The 22,021-nt window shown below is 33.5% G+C and overlaps 3 protein-coding genes across 3 annotated transcripts in view; 1 reads left to right on the plus strand and 2 right to left on the minus strand.

Annotated features, from left to right (window-relative positions):
* Nucleotides 1-2,901, minus strand: part of mv (lysosomal-trafficking regulator mauve) — a 63,777-nt gene extending 60,876 nt beyond the window's left edge. The window contains exon 1 of the mRNA XM_090120308.1: nt 2,327-2,901. Within this exon, the coding sequence (XP_089976434.1) occupies nt 2,327-2,831 (505 nt within the window). The 5' untranslated portion in view covers nt 2,832-2,901. The remainder of the gene's footprint in view (nt 1-2,326) is intronic.
* LOC149908717 (uncharacterized) lies at nt 2,858-14,217 on the minus strand. The gene is made up of 9 exons (XM_090101495.1): nt 14,041-14,217; nt 10,399-10,493; nt 9,975-10,060; nt 9,514-9,671; nt 9,177-9,325; nt 5,505-5,641; nt 4,759-4,833; nt 2,930-4,686; nt 2,858-2,883 (listed from the first exon to the last, which is right to left on the minus strand). Exons 2-9 carry the CDS (start codon nt 10,474-10,476, stop codon nt 2,858-2,860), a joined length of 2,466 nt encoding a protein of 821 aa, XP_089957621.1. The 5' UTR covers nt 10,477-10,493; nt 14,041-14,217.
* A 2,138-nt stretch (nt 14,218-16,355) lies between these two features.
* On the plus strand, nt 16,356-21,707 carry LOC149908718 (sphingosine-1-phosphate phosphatase 2-like). The gene is made up of 4 exons (XM_090120309.1): nt 16,356-17,094; nt 18,567-18,817; nt 19,767-19,939; nt 20,803-21,707. The coding sequence occupies exons 1-4, from the start codon at nt 16,686-16,688 to the stop codon at nt 21,218-21,220; spliced, it is 1,251 nt and encodes a 416-aa protein (XP_089976435.1). The 5' UTR covers nt 16,356-16,685; the 3' UTR covers nt 21,221-21,707.
* The last annotated feature ends 314 nt before the right edge of the window (nt 21,708-22,021 follow it).

Here is a 22,021-nt window from a genome sequence, read left to right on the forward strand (position 1 = left end):
GATTAGTAATTGCACACACACACACACACATGAATCTGTTGACATCGATACATGTAAGATTAATCATAATGGTCTATAATTATTTCACGGTATTGTTGTTTGTGAAATAGAGGTAATTTGTTGGATAATTAATATCGGAGGTCAATACGACATGTTTAAAGTTAAAATTTTCCTTTAAAAGCATTTTTGGACGCGCCAAGAGTGTACCTTTGTGAGTACAAAGATTTTAATGTATTTGTTTGACTGTATTGACTTGAGTTTTCTCTGTGTGATTGTTTATTTTTATCTTTATCTGTCAGCTTCACTTATAAGTGAGTTTATATTAATCAAAAGAGTAGTATTGGTAGTTTTCACTTGATCGATTAAATATGTATACTACTGATATCTATTACAACTGTTTACATAAATATTAAATTCAGACTGAATGCAGAACGATAGTAATTTTCAGTCTCATCCATATAATGGATAGACTAAACGTTTAAAAAATACAAGATAGAAAACTAAAACCAAAAGGATGTTTTATGGTAATTAATGGTAATTTCACCCACTCATTTATCTACTTAATACCAAGGTCTGTTGTTGATAAGGATCGAGATACGCAAAAATGGGCCCATGTGTTGCAAAATAAAGAATAGATTTTCAACAAATACTAGACCTATTAATGAAAAGAAAATGTCAAATCTATATAAACTCAAAACCTTTAAAATTCCATACAAGAGCTGTTGAATTTCTAAAATCTTAACAGAAAGCAAAATCCAGCCCGATAACATCTACTTACTTGATTTCTGGGCGTAAAAAATTGTTTTTACTGTATACTCTAGAATTCTAGATAATATTGGACGGGGAGCTTTTTTATTAATTCTTAAATTTTAAGAATTTGCACAGAATTTGTCATGAATGAAAAAAGGCCGACTGCCCATGTAGTTTTACCCACCCACGTACTTTTTCCAAAATCGTCAATCTGTCTGTGTTCAGGGTCAACCATTTCGAATAAAGTGTGTATTTTTATTGAAACGTGAAAGTTTGTAGTAAAACACAACATTTTTAAGGAGAAAACTACAGAGCCCTACAATGCGCATAGCCCGATATGTACTTGACCGATTTTTGATGCAGTTTTTATGTTTCATAGTGAGAAGTACTTTACGATAAGCTTAAACATATTTTTTTAAGAATAATGAACACTCATTATATGCCAAATGATAAAAAAATATTACCTACCTTTAAAGTAAAACCATTAACCACTTACACTTTCTATTTCATTACAGAAATTTAAAGGGAAACAGAACTATTTCTATGCTATCACACGAACCAAATATGTTTCCGTTTATAATTTGTATATGTTGGTATTAGCTACAATTACGTCTTCTGGAAAGTAAATCAGTTACATATTTTTTGAGGTAGATAGTAAGCAAATAACGCTTTTATAAAATATCAAATTGGATTTTCTAAAATATATAATGCTCTAGTATCCATACGTTTTACCTGTACACTTATTTAGTCGCGTAGGTAATCAATTTTGTGAAATTAAATAATTTTTTACCTCATCTACGGTCATCCTACTTTATACCCTATATAAAAAAATTATAATTTTTCCTAGTATACAAGGAAAACATTTTGAACATGTCACCGTGACGCAAAATCTCAAGTAATCAGATAATGATGAGTCATTCACAGGATTTATTGTTTAAATAAACAATCGTGTGTCTTATCTATTTAGTACAATTAAAGTCTCTTTCCAATTTAGAAATCTTGATGTACACAAATTACATAAAGGGAGGTGAAATAGAGCAAAATAATTGTATATAATGGATATATTAACTCGGTACTTTAAGATTGATTAGTTAATTTTAATTTAATCTATTAAAAAGGGCCTGATGTTTGAAATAGAACTCTTGGGCTATTTAGATAGAGGTTATAATGGTATGGCAATATTGTTTATATCTTATTCGAAAACGTTAGTATTTATATTGTATCTGGGCAACGCGACAAATAACGCGATTCTGAATTTTTTTATATATTTAGGACAAACATGAAGTAAAACTGGTAGGTATGTGATTAGGAATTTACAAATACCCTCAGGTAGGTAGATCTCTTTTGGTGATTAACATTAATTAGCATTGTCACGTTGCAATCTGATTATCTTGGGATCAATACCACGTGTGTTAGAAAATAATTCTACATTTATCCGGAGAGATTTCATTTAATTTCAGAGATAAATGTCCAAATAAATAACTCTCGAAACACCATAAATGGAAACAAATATAATATTAAGTAGGGATAGGTATCACAACACTAGAAACTATAGCTATAAGATAATATGACTTACCCGAGACAGAAAACTGGACAGTCAATAAAGCTTCCATGATCTTGATAAGCAGTCTGCTTTCCACAGCTGGAGGCTCACTGTTACACACCACGTGTAGCAGAACTTTCAGCAAAGCATAGCTTTCAGTGAACACCGCTTCGCTTACAGTGTATTCTCTAAACATAGGACTGTGTAGACACAACCCAGCACACGACTTCCAAAACGTCAGAACATTCTTCAATACTTCCACGTCATCTTCCTTCTTGTCTTCCAATTTATTGTCGGAATATAACGGCTTTATCACTGGCACTGAAGGCCTCATGTATTCTGTCGCTTTGGCTACTAAGGATAGCATTTCCCTCTCCTTGTTTATGTCACAGAGCTCTTCAAACTTCTCTGCGGGTAGTTTTGTTTTGTATGCAAGGCAGCATTTATCCGTCACTTCGGAGAGCGATTTGAAAAGCATTTGTACGGATGCTAGCGAATTCATTTCACGAAAATACGTCAGTTCAGCGTTCTCTTTCATTAGTTTGTATATTTCCACTATTATTGCTATTTCGAGTATCGCACAGCACTGACTGGAAAATTCTGGAAGCGCTATCAATTCGAGGACATAACTCAAACCGCCTTTCTGAATAAACTGTTCCGCGAATGATACAGTGTTCAATAAATTGGCGAAGATATTTAGGCATGACACTGTTAAGAAATAAGCTGATTCTTCCAGCCGTATAATATATCTGTGTTTTGACACAATAAACGTGGGATAAATCACACTGAAGAGTAATTCATATTTCATTTCCATACGACATTTTGGCGTCACCTTCAGCAAGTGGCTAACGGTAGCGTGTAACACATTGTTATGATTATCCAACTGCAGTAAAGAGTTATAATGTATCAAGAAAGACCACACGTTCTTTCTCTCCATGGGACTGACCCCGTGAGCGCAATATTTTCTTCCAAGATTTCTATTATCATCGCATTGTTCGCAAATAGAACAAGGAAGCTGATCGGTCACTTTGGGAATCAGGACACTCGCACCCAAGTCTCCATAAACAGTGTGTTCTAATAATTGTAGGCAAAGACTCGCCACACTGTTATGGGTCAACATTAGCCGTACAATACTCTCCATTAAAATTGTTGGCGAGAAACAGCAGCACACTCCACACTTTAGCATTACGCGTAGAATTTTATTTCTCAGAATTTTATGCGCTGATATTTCTTCATCGGGTACGAGCGATGTGAGCGTTCCATACAGTACGGAGACACAACAAGCCGAGGGTAAGGGCAAGCCAGTCCCAGCTTCACCTAAAATATCATGATGATGATGCATTCCAGCTGCTACTCTCTGTCTGCACGCTTTATGTCGACTTCGCGGACAAGCTGCCGAATGTATCACTTCACTCCTCACCCGCTTCATCCCACTAACTAACTTTCCTATACATTCTATAAGCTTCTTAACCAATATCACAGTTTCGTTATCGTCTAACCCTGGTATCCGAATCATTAGCTCGATACACTCTTTGAGCAAACCACCCTTAAAACATTCTCCATATAATCTAAACTGATCCGTGAACTCTCTTAGCTTTTCCACGGATCGACATTGCATGAGTAAACAATAGAAAAAAGCTGTTATAGAATAGGCTATACCGAAGACAAATTTCAGAAGATACTCCGATTCTGTTTTGTCCGGTTTTTCGACAACTTTGGCACGATTATGTTTTTCAACTTTGGTATTGTATTTGGCACTCGATTTGCAGACGACGTCTTCGAGAATACGTAGGAGCATTGGAAGTATACCGATGTTTATCAGTTTGGCACATAAATCTGAGTGAACTAAAACTTGATCTAGCGACACTATCAATAGTTCTGTGAGGGCCACTTTTATGTTCGCTAACTCTAGCTGATCATACGACTGATTCGGCATGGAACCGAATTGCAAAGAACAGAGGTTTTTGAGCGAAAAATTGATGCACTGCATGGATATCTGCGATCCTTCCGAGCCGGATAGGCTGCTCTCCGCTTTGCATAACTCTTGTAGTAAGTCTATTATGAGCAACGTAAATTCGAAGGTTCCGATTTCAGAATTGATAATCTGTCGATGCTTATCCTTCATGTAATCGTCTGCTTTCGGTTTGGTCTTTCTCGGCGTGTAGAAGGGATCGGAATAAAGTGGCTCGGTGAAGTCGCTGGACGAACGTATGGGCATATTAAAATAATCAAAGTCATCGTTTGGCGGGCACACTTTGATCGTCATAGATCGATTCAACACTTGTAAGTCATCATTCGTGTCGCCGGAATCTGAGGAAATTTCCGAGTTTCTAGCGGACTTTTTTTTAGCTTTAGCGTCTGCTTCTAATCGTGTGAAGCCGTGGTACCTTGACCTGTGGAGCATAAATCGCATTAATAACTGCGCAATATGATAAAACTCTAACACTATTATAAACCTAATTTACCTCGAAGACAGTGAGCCCTTTTCTACCGCCGTAGATTGATTTTGCACTCCGTTTGATTTTTGTTTCGACCATATTCTAAAAAGTAAACAAAAAATGTTGAGTTGCACATAATGTAAACAAATATTGAAAACGGACTGAATTGATATTAAAGACATTAAATATTTACATTATTTTTTTGTTTATATTTTGCATAACCGGCACTTCCTTTAATAAAATAAAACGTGTGCAATACGAAATGACGCTAAACACGTCATTAGTAAGATGTTTTTCTCCAATTTTAAGGCCACCTCCATAAAAAAGAAAGAAAAGATCGGAGTTACAGCATGTTTTCAATTATTTAGCATACAGAATGTGTTTGTAACATGTATGCGCTTACTGGTTCATAAAGTTTGGTGCTAAACATTTGTTATATTCATAATAAAATTTGATTCTTTTTTTTTATAAAAGGAAGCATATATTATAATAAATGATAAGAAAATGGTCTATCCATATTCTTACTATATTTACATAATATATTTTAGGCGAGGGACTCATTAATCAATTTTTTCGCCGAATCCAAGAAAACTATCTCGTCAATGCGGGCAAAATATAGGTCAAAATTGTGACAATATCTAAATCTTTATGTACTTACTATTTGTCACAACATAACACTTTCACAGTTAGTGTTAAGTGTACACTTTCACAGTTATTTTTTTCTGTATTCCACATTGCACAAGCTATGCAAAATCAGCAAAAAAAACCCATACCTATTAGAAAACAGCTCATGTATAGGCACTCTTGCTTCCCGCCTGGCGTTCCCTCGCTGAGGCACCCGACCCGCTGCACTCAGTTCACCGAACAACCAGATTAGAACTGAACTGAGCTGCCGGCAGCAGGAGAGACCCTGGAGATATAGAGTATAGGGGTAAGTAGATATCCTTGATAATAATTAATCATTACATAGTATACAACAAAGTCGCTTTCTCTGTCCCTATATGCCTATGTATGATTAAATCTTTACTATGACTCTCTAAAAAAAACTTAGTAGCAAGATAGGGGAAATAATTCAGTCTTAATCTTATCGATTTTGTTAACACTCAATGATACTTGTTTTTTTTTTTGTTTTTATTTACGATTAAGTTACAGTCCGTGGCTAAGCACAAGTCCATTAAAGTATCCCATATATTATTATACTAAAATTGTAATCGACCCGTAAATAACATTTTACCCAAATATTGCCTTTATTATAACTGTCTCTATACAAAAGGGTAAAAACATAATTGACGTCAAATTTTTCGATTCGAAATATCATTGTATGAAATTCGATACTCTATATTTCTCTTGTTTTTATTAAGAAAAAAATATTTAAATCTAATTCAGAAATATGCAAATATGTACGCAGTAGTTTACATATCTCTGAATTTTTATTATACATTCATTAAAACATAATAACCATTACATATTATAAAACAAAGTAAGCTTCCGCTGTCTGTCCCTGTGTAGGGATCCTTAAACCTATGCAATCTATTTTGAGCGTTTTTTTCAATAGATAGAGTAGTGCTCCTAGACAGTGCAAGTAAAGGGGATGTATTCATAAAAATAACACAAACACTTAAACGCTGACAATTTTACGAAGCGTATTTAAACGCTACTATAAATGCCACTTCAGAATACATTAATCACACGACATTATACACACGCAATGTGCAGTTTCAGAACTGGTTTGGAACTGTACTTGTGGGTCAACCCCAGCTGTGTCAATTTGTTCTATATCCGTGCTCTTATGCAAAGAGAAACATGTCCCATCAGTCCCCGGAATCACAGACACAATAGAAAATCTATTGTGTCGTGGCCCGATCGGGGCTTACGGTGGTCAATGGGTTAAAATAGCATAGTACAAAAATAGAATTGAAGTTGGTTGTGCATCTTTCTGCAAAGCAAATAGAATATTATGTAAAAAATGTGTAGGTACCTACATCAAACTTTGATTAGGTATCATTACAACATCCTACTTATGAAAAATGCCCTTCATTCTCTCAAATAAGAAAAATAATGATTTGGATCAAAATGAGAAAAAAAGAAACACAGCCCAATATTAAAAATACAAAAACAGGTTTTTAAACAAGGCGAACCTAAACTAAAAATAGAAATACATAATGTGGGTCAATTGGTGGCCGTTTATCGTAATTTTTGCGTAAATAAACTTTAATCAGAATCATCGAAGTGGTTGAAAATAACCATTTCATTAATTATTCATACAATATCTTTCATAATTTATGAGCATCGAGTCGAGCTTAAATTAAAAATTAAATTTCACATTTGGTCATTATTTCCACAATATCGTCAGATCAATCGACACTGATATTCTTATTTTAAAGAAACAAATTGTTTAAAAAGAAACTCCTTTAAAATGATTTGCTAATTATATGTTCAAACAGTTAAATTAATTCTGTCAGTGAATTTATTGCTGCATTAATTGTGCAGTTCATTGTTTGTATACTTTATAGTCGTTTATTTTTAAATCTCTTTATGGTTTGTACTTTGTGTGTAGCAACTATGTCTACACAGTTTAAAGGATATGGTTTGTGACAAGACAGGGAATGATGCAATTATTTATAAGAACCGTCTTTCACTCTTCGAAAACAATCATAAAATCCTAAGAATTTTTTTTTAACATTCCAAATATCATGCGATCTAAATATAAATAAACACAATACTGATTAGGGATTGGAAAAGGAAACAAGTGAACGGATGCGTTTCCATGATATCTCATAGCGGAGCAGTATTATTCCCATTGTCGTATAGTTATCGTTCTAGACGACCAGTAAAGCGCTGCCATTTTACTGAAAAAAATACTACTATAAGACATCATGCTGTGGGGGCAGATTGTTGAATGTGTTTCATGATTCGAAATTTGACAAATTTCATCAATAATGGTCACATCAAGAAGTTAGGTGTGAAAGGGACAAAAGAACAACCAGGCGTCATTCAAGGTCGTGCCTTCCCGTGACAAGCCAACGTTCATAGCGCAATCTCCAGTGTATTAGATATAAGCTTCTTGGGTCACATCAACTTTACAGTCCAGTTAAAAAATAACACTGTATAATCTGCTTAGCATATATTATTAATCTCATAAACCATTCCAAATCCACCAATTATATTTTCAAATATAAGCAAACCTGTTTCTATGATATTGAAATAAATATGAAAATGTATTTTAATATAAAATATGTGTTTGCTTAACCGCGTATATTTATTTATACACACAGATTATACGACCGTGTGTGACATTGACATTGGAAGCCATAAGTTTTTATAACCATTCGCGTTATCTGCGACAGCACGTGGATACGGCAATCACTTTGTAATCCACCAATTATGTCTTGTAATCCGAATTCTTACTTTTTGTTAGGTACAAGTTAGGGAATTAAGAAAGTAGGAATTGTATTTTATAATTTGAGTTTGAGTTTGTAGAAAACAAAAGTGAAAGAATAACCATATCTAAAATAATCAAGTACATATTTAAATTTATTTACGGACACTTTTTCAAGTTTCGGGACTGCCCTGATTACTCAAATCTGCAGATTATTTTTACATATTTACATGTTTGGATACTATAGAATTACTACTAAGCCTATTATTTCGACTATACTTCGAACTTGAACTTGGGATTTTGGCCCTAATTCTCAAGGTAAATCACATTGTTGACTACCTTTATAATCTCCAAGTAATCTTTTATTTTAGTTTTGTATAATATTCATACATTTATACGTCTTCATTATCTGAATCATATACCATAAACATTTATTTTAATCATTCAATAACCAAGCTGGAAGTAAGACCAGTCCATGGACAGATCCAATAATTCTTTAATATTATCTTCTGTAAGAACCATACTTGAAGTAAGGCGAAGTCATGGTTAGTAACTAGTGCAGTAGACATATATTGGCCAACAAGTGAGGTTATCGGGGTCGGCGGCAGAATGTTTTACAACTTGTCCGAGATAACAGTGCACCCATTAACTAGCTTTTATAGATATGTGTTCGGAGATCAGATAGAAACAAGTAGCGTCAATAATGAACGAAGAGGTATTTTGGATTTGGCTCAATTACTGATTCATTGGCTTTTTATCAAGGATATCAAGTCAAAAGTGTAAAGGACACATATTTAATATCCCTATTCAATTTGACTAAATTTTTTTAAGAATGATCAGAATGTAGCACCCGCTCAACGGCTTTTCAGGTCCTGATAGAGAATTCTAGAGAACATTGCATGTTTGTACAATCGCACCTTGGACAGACTTAATATTCCCTTAAAAAATTGACCGAGTGTTTTCAAGAATACCTAGAATGTAACCGCTAACGGCTCCGATAGACCTGATAGAAAATGCTAGAAAAAATTACATGTTTCTACAATTATACCCTGGACAGAGAACTCACCTCAACACCCAACGCCTTGAGCATGACGAGACAGCGCCAAGCGAGCCCACCCAGCAAGTAGTGACGCAATATCTCTGAAGACGACTGAGTATTAGTGCGAGTGAAAAGACTGGACGACTTCTGTGGTGTACCCTCACTTTTTGGCTCTTCTGAAATTAAATTTCCCTTATTTATCAGACAATACCTATCCACAAACACTTTGAGATTTGATCACAAGAAATCTTTCGATAAAACAATATACAGTTCAAATCTTAAGAATACTCCTATACTAAAACTGGCTTCCAAGTTTTCACTGAGAAATTACAAAGACAATATAAAAACTTTATTTAATTATTACCATTAGTTGTATCATCTGCGTCGAGCGGGGGGCAGGTTAGCGGCGAGGGGGAGGCGGCGGGCAGTGGGGGGGAGAAGTGCGTGTTGATTGATGACGTCACGCGGTGGATGCCGCACAGCAGCTCGCACCCCACTAGTGACACCACGCCGCTTAGTGGACTGGAGAAATATAGGTTAATGAGTAAGATTTTTGGAAATTTGGTAGACAAATAAATATTTGGAATTGTTAACGTTAAACGAGTAGAGTGTGAGTAAAATTGGTCAAGTAAAGATACAATTTAATAGTTTAAACAAAGCCTCATAAATCATAATAATACTCAGGATATCATACCAAAAAAACTGGAGCAATAGAAATTATGGTACTTTGACAATTTATCCTGGCACTCTTTAAAAAAAATGATAAAACAGTTAGAAGCAACCTTCTCTTTTTTAAAATTAGGTAAAAATTCGTTAGATACATACCAGAACTTGATTAAATCTTTCGGATTGCATCCTTCGTTGAGACGTACAATAAACTCGGCTAGAAACAAGTCGAGCCATGTCGATTTCTGAAATAGAAATAAGTATGTTATTATGGATGTAAGCGTTATGTAAATGTTAAAAGTATTATTGTAATCCCTCAAGAAATGTGTTTACATTTTATTTTATTTTCATAACAACTTTCAGCAGTCTTTTAATATTATAAAATCTTTGGGCATAATTTGTAGTGAAAAAAAGAGCGTGTGTGCCGAGCACACGTATCAGAAGTGAAACTTCTTCCGCAATATTCAAAGATACCGAAATCGCCTCCTTACTCCATGACCTATTGCTATGATGCGACCTTAAAATTTTTCTCTCAACGCGCCTAAAGAAATTTCACTTCAAAAATAGTTTCTAAGTTGGATACCTCATAAGTTCCTGTCTCCGCCTTGAAGAAGTGTTCCCAGTATATTTTGAGCGCATCTGCACCCTCTTCTGAGGCCATACCCTCTAGTCGCCAACCTATGAAGATTTTTTTCATTATAAGGCTTAGAATATATTTTTTGTTAAGGATACCCAACTCATATCGGGATCAAGATTGTATTACAAAATATCTAATCAAAAGATCAAACTTTGCTGTTCCTTTTAAACGTATACAAGGTCCAAAGAAACTCTTAGAACTACAATTCGAATTCAAAACGTTTTCCTGTATTCAATGTTGTATAGAAAAATTTATCATTGACCATAGAATTTAGGAGATTCAATATCCCCTAAATTCTTAACTCAAAATAGGACAATAGTTCGCGATGTTTCAATTAGTGTTTAAAACAATATGTAAGCTGACAAATACCTACTTGAAATTTCATTTTCAATGCAATTCTATTTAATTTGGAATTTATAAAGTACCTTGAACGCTAAAATATAGATCTTATTATTAAACACGCTATACCCAGTTATCAATTAAACATAAGTACTACGATACACATAATACCTACAAGAGTATCATAAATCGGTCTTAACAATGTTGCAAGACTTATTTCTTATATCGTAAATGTATTTACCTACTCTTAAGGAAGATTTACTTCGAGACTTCTTATCTCCGGTCTATATTTCGCGGCTGCTTTTGTAATTTATGTTAAAACAAACAGGTACCTTAATCTTTATTCTATGTTGGTGAAATTAATCTTGAATTTTATATACAGCTATATTTGAACCTTTAAAAATTTAAGGTTAAAAAGTAAATCCGTCTCAAAACGAATCTATTTTTAACCAAGTTCAATGTACTATTGCGATTACTTAATCGTTGTTACGCACTTATCGGGGAAATCATTAGCGAAATCGCAGTTGTAACGTAATATTTCAATTAATTTAAACTCATTGATTTCATTAATGTAATGTATAATATTCAGTATTGATAAAATATAATAATTGTTTTTAACAGTCATTAATTAAGACTGCGTTTTAGGATGCTTCTAATAAAGTTAGGTGGTGCTAAAAAGACCGTACCTACCTTTATTTAAAACGTTTTATTCTCTGCGCCATTCAGTTGAATTTAACAGAGGTCAAATAAACTTATAACAATCCAACTATAAAACGCATATAGATTGTTTAAAATAGACGTTCCATATATCTATGAATACCTTCAAATAACGCATCCAAAAGTTTTTTGAAACGTCCTAGGCCCTAGAGGATAAAAATCTCGAAAATTCCACTTTAATTACACGAATAACTTTCTTGTAGTACACTGAATAAACTGTTTCAGTAAATATTTGCGTTGGTTCCGATTGCGTGGTTATTTGTCTACTTGTCACACAGTTTGCGCGCGCGCAGGGATCCGACAGGGGACTGATTCGAAGAGACCTTATCTGCGTGGTCTGTGAGTAAACTAAACCGTACCGTGGCTGTGTCTGATTGTCTCTTACTTTTTGTAACCGAAATAATATCTGACCTTAGAATTCAATAATTCGCAATCATTGTAGCGCCAGGTTCTTTACGTAAGTTGTTTCTTAATGTAGGTTCTTAATGTACTGCACTAAGCAAAGCACAAAAGAATCTGATCGATTAACTTTAAAATTGTCGGTATATTTTAATGAAACAGAAAAGCCACTTCATTTTTAGAATTAATGAATCAATTTATATAGATAGCATTGACGTAAAGTTAAATGCAAGGAAAGAAAATATTTGTAACAATTTCAACCCTGCCTTAGTTTTTCCCGGCCAGGTTTTACGTTATCCGAGATTTATTTTCTGAATAACAAGCAGAGTTTGGTCTACGATGTTTATTACAGGCAACTGAATGAGATGACAGCAGTTTGGTGCCAGCCATTGTCGGCAATATCCATACTAATATTATAAATGCGAAAGTAACTCTGTCTGTCTGTCTGTTACTCAATCACGCCTAAACTACTGAACCAATTTGCATGAAATTTGGTATGGAGATATTTTGATACCCGAGAAAGGACATAGCTACCTTTTATTGCGAAATATGTACCACGGGCGAAGCCGGGGCGGACCACTAGTTGTTGATATATCCTTTTGATATGTCATTGAGTATGGTAGTTTGGAGTGATAACGGCGATATGGTCAAACCTTCAAACAAAACATTAGGTAAGAGTAACATACGTTTAGGTCATCATATCCAGAGGATCATCAGAATGTCTTATAGTCTGCTGGTAATAGTAGGTACTCTATTACCAGCGTGGGAAAGGGATGGCGCTAGACGACCGTCATTATTCCACACTGGAAATAATACTGCTTTAAGACATCTTGGTACCGTAAATTTACCCTCATTTACGTATTATCATCATATACTGACATCTACACGTACAGACGGACTATATCCATGTATTGTGGTTATCTCCGTGGCAAGTACGTGTTTATGGCCGTTATCGGCTGACCGCGAGATATCGTATCCACTTTCATTGTGAATTGTTGTTAATTGAAAACTATGTGTTTATTTGCTTGTTAACTTTGTTTTTCAATTTGGCGTGTTTTTGGGTACGCGTCTGATTTCTTGGCGTATTTTACGAAAATCTTCTTACGGAAATTCTTTCAACATTATTTTAGATTTTACTTAATATTTTATTGCTGTAAGGTGTAATTCCAGAAAATAATACACTTATTTCAGAATCATAAATGCTATGGACCATTCAAAGAGAGTAGTTCAATTGATGGCAGAAAAATAAAGAATGAAAAGCTACTTTAAGCTTCTAGTGTCTATTTTATGGGCAAAAGTTAGAATTTAATTGTAAATGGTTGTGAATACAAATAAAAGGTTAAAAATGCTTGATCAAGTCCATTTGCATGCCAAAGAATGAAGATTACCGATAGATCAATTTTCCTTTTGAAAGTTAAAATTTTATTTTTCCAATAAAAAGCAGCCCATTATGAGCATTATCCTTTTTATTTAATAAAAACACCTCTACAACAACATATTATCTAATAAGAAAAATTGTTTCAAATATTTTCAGAAATTACTTTGCCGATTTTGTAAATTGCTTCACCAGAAGAAAACATTACTTCTGACCGATGTAGGCTGTAGACTATGTTTTTTTGATGAACCCTGATAAAACCAGGCGGACCTAGGATAAGCTGTTTGACTTATATGTTACCATGTCTGTATGTCTTATACTCGGTACAATAATGTACTGTATTAGGTTAGGTAAGAATTAAATATAAAATTATCCTTTTTCTATCCTTACAGTGATGAAAATTGTGTTTTCTTTAATGAGTTGTGGGTTATACAATAAGTCTGTGTCAATGAAAAAATAGTAATTGAGATATGATTTTTTTAAATCTCTCTAAATTTCAAGACTAAATCCTCACTTAGAATATATATTATGCATAAGATAACTGCATTTATTTGTTTAAATTCAATAAAAAATGTTTAATAAAATGGATTTAATTTTCTCTATGGAATGGTTAACATTCAATTCTTACAATAGCGGGTATGTTAGTAAAATTGTTATGAACGAAGATATTTTATTATGCAAGTCGACGGTATTCTTATGTAGGTACAACTTGGAAAAGTTAGGAAATTAATAGAATGGAAAATAACTCTAGAACTTACATAAAAACGGAGCTAATCCAATTTAAATTTGACAGAAAGCTACCTTCAAAGAAAGCACTTAAAGTAACCAATAGTCCAATAATAAAAGTATACAATAATATTGCTTTTTCTTCAAATTATAATATTTTGTAAAACTTTACGGTGTGCAGGCACAAACATAACAATAACACAATTATTTATCTGTCGTTATTCTTATGTCAACGTCAATTTTGATATTTGAATGATAGTGTTATCATTAATAAAAACAAGTTTTATAATTCATCCAGCAGCTTGGCAAAAACTCTGTGGTAAAAACTAAATATTTTTCTGGACCTAAGTAGGCACTTGAATAACTTTAAATCTTTAACTGAATATTATTTCTGCATTTGTAAATATTCCAGAGCAGCATTAGAATCACAGACATAGATAGACTACGCAAGTACCGCGATCTGTATGAAAACCAAGCGTGTCATATTTTTTGTACTGACCTTGACGCGTTATGACGTCACGAGCGCTTTTTAGTGATGGTAATTTCATTTTACGCTAAATCGATTAGGACGCCACTCGCGCGGCGATTCTAGTATCGTCCTATCCCATCGAAGTAAATCGAAAGAAATCAGATCAAACTAGATCTATGTCTAAGAGGTAATTAAATAAATGAATCGTAATCGATTACTAAATCGATTCAAGACAGAAAAATGATAATTACCATAGACAGAGGAATGATAAAATAAATTTATAAACCTTTTAATATTCTAACAAGTAAACTAATGTGTTTTAGCTTTTTCTTACATATGCCCATTGAGTTACCGTGTACTACGTACTAGAGAGGCCATCGAAAGAAAGTAATGAAACTGTCAATCAATCAATCTTTATGTCCCGTTGCATCAATCCATTTTTCTTTTATGTTCGGGTTACTTGGAAAACTGAAAAAACAAACATAGTCTAAGCAATAAGGAGTTTTGACAAAAAAAATCTATGCCTTTTTTTCTGAAAAATTGCTCCTTCAAATTATCATTTTTCTGTTCGATTATAAAATCGATTAGAATCGAGAACTGTTGCATCAAATGAACATCACTAACCACAAAATTGGACAGAAAAATGAGAACAGAAAAATGAGAAGACGCTATTCATTGCTTGTTATCATACGACTCGATCTTTACCGTGCCAAGTAAAAGCCGCAATGTATTCCGAATCATTTCGTATGATTTGGTATCCGTGTTTGTCACGATCGTTTTCCACAGATATTATTTATTTGATTTTAAAATAAATAGTGCATATTCTGATTAGAAAATTACTTACCGGTGGAAGGAAACATCTCTGCTAACTCGGCCACTCACAGCTGTGGAGTTTCTACAGTTTATAACGGCGTAATTCGGCATTTTACTTTATTCAGCTTCACGTCTTTCCTTGGCGAACTGCAAGCGCGGACTGAGTGTAGGCCAGCGTCAAGTAAGTTTCATAATCTTAGTTTGGACACGGGAAGTACATACACTCGCTTAGTCTATCTTGATACATGTCTGTGATTAGAATAATACAAACGTTCAGAAATCACTAAGACAGTATTATCACAGTATTACAATATCTATACAATACGGAAACGAATGTACTTGCGCAGAGAAACGGAGGGGAACTGGCGGGGGGGTCGAGCGACGCGAGCCGCGTAATGCAAACACCTTAGATCATTAACTTAGTTTGCATTACCTAGCGCGAAAGGACGACGCAGTCGTAATTTTTGTGTAATAATTTTAGTATACATAGGTACTTACATATTCTAGGCGCGTACAAACTGTTCCGTTTACGGATGTAAATCTACATTGAAATCCCAGAAGGAAACAATATTTCAGAAAGATTGTATTAATTGTATCTGTTGAATTAAAATCAAAGCTATGTACCTATATGTTGTCCTCATTATTTTCTAATCAGATTGTACATCCTAATGCGATCATGCATTACATAATTAAATGTTATAATATACAATTAAGAACATCCAAAAATAAAGACGTGTCCACGTAAATAATATTTAGCAGTGCAATATCTGTAATTATATATTTATGAACAAATAATTACATCAGATTTAATAATCGCTTTTATTTTGAATGTACATATGAATAAATGATTTCATCATAATATTAATAATCACAATAGTTGTATTTCCCATTTGTTGCAACCCTAGCGTATTTTCGTGTGGCAGCGTAAGTACCTACGATGGCGGCGGCATCGCGCGACTCCAAAGGCGTTTCCTTACGGAAATAATATTCTCTAAGATAATATTAAAATACTGTGGTATTATGTCATTGAATAAATTCTCATGTCCTGTCATTTGTTTTTAACATATTACTTGCTCTGTGGTTTTTAATTGGCCAAAGTCAGCTGAGGTTTATGTTTTGAAACTAAGAAAATTTTCTCTTTTCGGCTGTTTATATTTAAAAATTCACCTTGTTATTTATATCCATGTTTCATTTGGGTTTAATACAAATTTGTGATAAAGTTTGGCTGCTTATTTTCATTTCTTTAAATGAAAAAAATTCTAGAAGACTAATCCAGGGCCAGACCTACATTCAATTTTTACAGTGAAACTACAACAAGTTGATGTACATATCATTGTTTAATCGATGAACCATTACATCTCTTCACTGTCGTAGCGAACTTTCGACAGATTAAACATGTGGGACAATATAATTGAATATTTAAAGGACCCGCTGCTTGTGGTGAAGGTACAGAATTTTTTTGGTATTGTGTATAAAAGAATCAACCAAACAGACGAGGCGAGCGTGGTACATTCGGATAGAATTGATAAAGATGAAGAGTTTGACATCAGGCAGCATAAGAGGATACCCAGTGATATATCAGGGAGTTCCCAATCTTCATATGACACGGAAACATCTGGAGACAGCAATCCTGATGAGCTGGAGCTCATGATAGGCAATAAATTCTGGTATTATCTGTTTGTGTTGGGAACAGCACTTGGAGATGAAATATTTTACGCAACTTTTATACCATTCTGGTTTTGGAACATTGATGGAGCGGTGGGGCGAAGGGTTGTGCTTGTGTGGACTGTTGTGATGTATATAGGTGAGTGCTGTACATAATCTATACTAATATTATAAAGAGGAAAACTTTGTTTGATTGTAATGAATAGGCTCATAAACTATTGGACCGATTTTAAAAATTCTTTCACCATTCGAAAGCTACATTATCCACGAGTAATATAGGAAATATATTATCACGCTAAGACCAACAGGAGCGGAGCCACGCAGGTGAAACCGCGCAGCACAGCTATTTTGTACTGAAAAAATCAAATAAATTCATTACTTTTCATATTTTACAAAACTTACATAGTGTACATCTATTAATGAGCATTGAATTTGATTCATATATTAAATATGAATAATAAACTTCATTCATTATGTATAAATAATAAACTTTGTATTGCTACTCTATATGTACATGACTGTAAAAATGTAATTAATTTAAATCTTGTCTCTCTCTTTGAATGAATAATATCAATTCATATTCATAATCAAGTTAAGAAATGGTTTTAAATTCATAAAATATTTTTATCATCAGATAAAGGATTAGTAAGTGGAAATGTGCCGTATCTCCTCAGAAGTCTTGTACAGTTATGTTTGCATAGTAATTACTACACTACTATAGATAAGAGATATATAATGTGTTTTATTTACAGAATTTTAATTAATCAGTTTGATTTTTAATATATTTTTATTTATTTTTTACTTAACATATTTTTAAATTTAATTAATATCAGCAAATGAGGGTTTGATGTTTCAATGTTTATCACACCTCTGATGATGTCTTTATTGGATACTTTAATTAAAGTTCTAATGAAATGTGATTCATGTCAGGAACACATTGAAACATTAATATGTATTACTAGTGTTTCGCCCGTGGCTTTGCCTGCGTTTTCAAAGAAAAATCCCGCAGAGTTCCCGTGGGATTTCCAGGATAAAACCTATCCTATCTGTTAATCCAAGTTACCCTCTATATGTGTGCTTAATTTCATTGTAATTAGTTCAGTAGTATTTGCGTGAAAGAGTAACATACATACATACACACACTGCACACATACATCCATCCTCACAAACTTACGTATTTATAATATTATTAGGATAGGGTAGGATGATTTATTGTTATTTCCAGCTGGATAAGTAACTTAAGTTAATATTTTCATTGTTAAAAACATATGTTTATTGTAAATAATTGTGGAGGCCTTAGGCCTGGCCGTGGATACTTTTTGTACTGTATTTGACAAACCAAGCAAAAAATATACTGATTATAAATAACATTGGAAATACCTAACAATGCCATTTAGCACAACTATTCAAAATTCAAATGAAATATGATAAGATATTTTTCTAGATATAATGTTGAAACCAAAACAATTGGTTTTATAGTTAAGTAACATTAAAAATGTGAAATACTGTGTCAACAAATGCTAAATAAAATAATACACACAAATGCATACAAAACTTTTTATTTTCACAACTATTACAATGCACAATTTAATACATTAATTTCGATTCCAGGACAAGGTTTCAAAGACATAATCCGATGGCCACGACCAGGTTACCCAGTAAAGAAGTTACAACAAAAATGGGCGATAGAGTACGGCATGCCGTCCACACACGCTATGGTCGGTGTGTCCATACCGTTCTCAGTGCTCTTGTATACAATAGATAGATATGTGTATCCGGTGCATTGGGGCGTCGTGATCGCTGTCTCGTGGTGCACGTTGATCTGTGTGAGCAGAATTTACCTGGGAATGCATAGCGTTCTGGTGAGTATGTAGTTTTTGTTTTGTAGAATACCGTAATAATAATAATTTTCAGTGTTGGACCTGTGTGATATAAGCCTTCCAAAAGACCGGATATCTTCCTGCTGGTGAATTGAGGCGAGATACATAATTATAATAATAAAATTCTTTATTGTACACAAAAACAGGTTAACACAAATACAGCACAAGATGTTATGATAAAGGTGGTCTTATCGCTATTAAACTACTTCTACCAGACAACCACCAGAAAAGCAACTATTGTTTAATTGTGTGCGCATTGTAATATTATATATCTTTAACACAAGCTAGTCTTAGTGAATTTTCTCCGCCATGTTCAAGAAATGATCTGGATAACTATAAGTATAATTATTAAAAGAGAGAGTTCATTACATAAACTTTATCAATGTTCAAGATTATTCACCCATTGAGCCCCAAGCGGCCCGATCGGTCCCAGACACATTAGATTTTCTATTGTGTCTGTGGTTCCGGGGCCTGAGTTATTAATATGACTTGTGTATATTATTTCACCCATAGGCATGACTCATTCAAGCCAATACAATAGAAGAATCTAATGCTAATTCTTAAATTACACTGTTTATTGTTATGCATGCATAAGTATTACAATCTTGTTTATTGATTCTGATTATAAATAACTTATTAGTGAGTGCTGTGTTTTAATAAAAAGTGTGTATATATTTATTCTACTAGCTGCTTTATAAAAAGGAAAGGGACAGTAAAGAAATGGTTCCATTCAGTTTCAAATTTCTATAAATACAATATAGCAAGCTTTTATTTTAATTTGTAATCAGTATTTTTTAATTTAAAATTTGTCTATAACTCTTTAAATTGTCCAAGTTAAAAAGATATTCAAAACAAATCCTCAAAAATTAGAATAATAAATACTTTAAGAACTAACAATCATCCCATTTTAACGTTTTCCGATACATTCCAGGACATAGCAGCTGGTCTACTACTCTCATCATCACTGCTAGTAGTCCTGGTGCCGCTAGTAGACCAACTGGATGGTCTACTGTTAACAGAATACTGGTCTCCTCTGATGGTGCTGGCGGTTTCTATTCTGGTTATTGTATACCATCCGCAGTCTGATAAGTGGACACCTACTAGGTGCGTATGCATATATGTTAGACGCGTTTAAAATCATCCGTTTTCATTTCTAAATGTTAGCCATTGATAATAGGGAAATATGATAATATGATGAATCAATTGGGTTAAAAATCCGTTTCACTATGTATATGTTGGCCATTGGTGCTAAAATTACAGAGTTGAAAAAGAATTAATACTGCTTTTAAAATATTATAGATTAAAATTGCGCGTATTATGAACTTGCATCATAAACACGAGAATTCCTTGAACATTAAAAAGGTCTCACAGTAAAATTATGTTCAGAAATTGTGTAATTAACCATCATATCCCTTTCAATTATTTTGAAAGGACATTTCGATTAGAAGTTACGACGTATATTTCAAAGTAAGCAAAAATGTCACTATTTGAAAAAAAACATCCATCAGATTTAGTTTAATCAGCGAACCGATTTAAATGAAATTTCATATGTATAACCGCAAAAAACGAAATTAAACTTGACGGGTATAAATATACTTAAAGCAAAGTTTAGTCCCTGCAAATAGGTACTAATTGGCGTAATTACGATAAATGATACCACCCGAGCGGAACCGGGGCAAGCAATTAACTAATATGCACAATGCTAAAAATCAGGAACTATAAATAAAAAATGAAACTACATCTTATATGTACAAATTTATTTTAAATACTACCTATATTTCAATGGGTAATAAATTCTACCAATTCTTACCAATCTAAGGACAAAGTACTGTATACATTATATTATTAATTCCAAATTTTAAACCCATAATTATAATAATATATGATGGATTCCATAAGTTTTTTATGGAATTATTTTAAATACAAAATAACTTTGTCTCACTAAGAAAATGCGTTTCCAATTCCAGAGGCGACACGACAATGATAGTGAGCGTATGCGCGGGCATCCTCATCGGATCGTGGACAAATTACCAACTTGGCAATATGGCCGCCAGCGACAAGACACCGCCCTACGAAATCATCTGGCCCTCCGTTGAAATGTTTGGCTGTATGCTCCTCCGGACCATCCTGGGGTTCTGCGGAGTCCTAGCCACCAGGGCCTTCGCCAAATCCTTCTCTTACGCCTTTGTTTGTGCTCTATTGGGAAAGGATAAAAATGAATTAAGGAATTCTGAAGACAGTCTCGATAATAAGAATAAGATTTTTGTTGAATGCTGTTATAAGTATTTCACGTATGGTATGATTGGGTTTAACACGACGTATGTGTTTCCTAATGTGTTTGATTTGTTGATGATTAACAGGCCAACGTATTATACGGAGATTTGATAGATGTGTGATTTTTTTAGTGTTACAGTTGTTGAGTCGTAAACATATTATTATGGTAATGTGATGAAAAGTACTGGGTGCTATTTCATATATTGAAAATTTAACATATTTAAGTATATGGAAGGTATGTTCGAAAATATTAAATATGTTGAGTAAACAATAGTTTGAGCCGTAATTTGCATATTTGCGTCTCGATAGAAACATCACAATATTTAAATGATATAATAGTGTAGTTTTCTGACATCAAAATGATCACCCAGTAATTCTACTGCCTATTATCTATAGACATTTTGTTTTGCAAATTGTTATTTACTGTTTATTGTAAACATTATGTTGTTTAAATAGAGGTTTGTATGTTTGTACCTCGATCATGCAAATATACTAAACCGGTCATGAAAAAAATAAAGTATATAAAAGACACCGTACTTAGTTTTGTAAGAAAAGAAAAATAAATATATAAATAAGTATGATACATTGTAAAAAAGGTAGCTAGTATATTATCTAGATATCTAGAATATAGTGTCTTATTTTAAATTTACCATATGCAAAAGAAACAAGATTACGTTTTTCTTTTTGATATGACAGCAGGTACAATTAACATCTTGCAAGCATTGACGTACTATAAACGATTAGACTCACAATCGACCTTACAGATCCTTAAAATATCAGTTATAGTCGAGCCATTTTGGCTCTACTATATATAAAATATTCATTCAAATTAACACCAGTGAGGTGACTAAAACTCTGCCTAATGCACCCGAATGCAGAGTTTTGCTTCCGACAATTTTGTGAATCTAGTTT

This window comes from Colias eurytheme, chromosome 4 (assembly GCF_061535395.1).
Source record: "Colias eurytheme isolate Ceu_HAF_F1 chromosome 4, ilColEury1 Martin Lab GWU primary, whole genome shotgun sequence".
Classification (NCBI taxonomy): Eukaryota; Metazoa; Arthropoda; class Insecta; order Lepidoptera; family Pieridae; genus Colias; species Colias eurytheme.

Bases quoted from the DNA above. Each gene is read 5' to 3' on its own strand.
- LOC149908717 (XM_090101495.1), bottom strand. From the start codon at position 10,476: ATGGCCTCAGAAGAGGGTGCAGATGCGCTCAAAATATACTGGGAACAC. The intron at 4,687-4,758 runs GTAAATTAGGTT...TATGCTCCACAG, and splicing joins AAGGGCTCACTGTCTTCGAG to GTCAAGGTACCACGGCTTCA. The intron at 2,884-2,929 runs GTTTGAGTTATG...AGAATTTTCCAG, and splicing joins ACAGTTTATTCAGAAAGGCG to TCAGTGCTGTGCGATACTCG.
- LOC149908718 (XM_090120309.1), top strand. From the start codon at position 16,686: ATGTGGGACAATATAATTGAATATTTAAAGGACCCGCTGCTTGTGGTG. The intron at 17,095-18,566 runs GTGAGTGCTGTA...TTTCGATTCCAG, and splicing joins GACTGTTGTGATGTATATAG to GACAAGGTTTCAAAGACATA. The intron at 19,940-20,802 runs GTGCGTATGCAT...TTCCAATTCCAG, and splicing joins GATAAGTGGACACCTACTAG to AGGCGACACGACAATGATAG.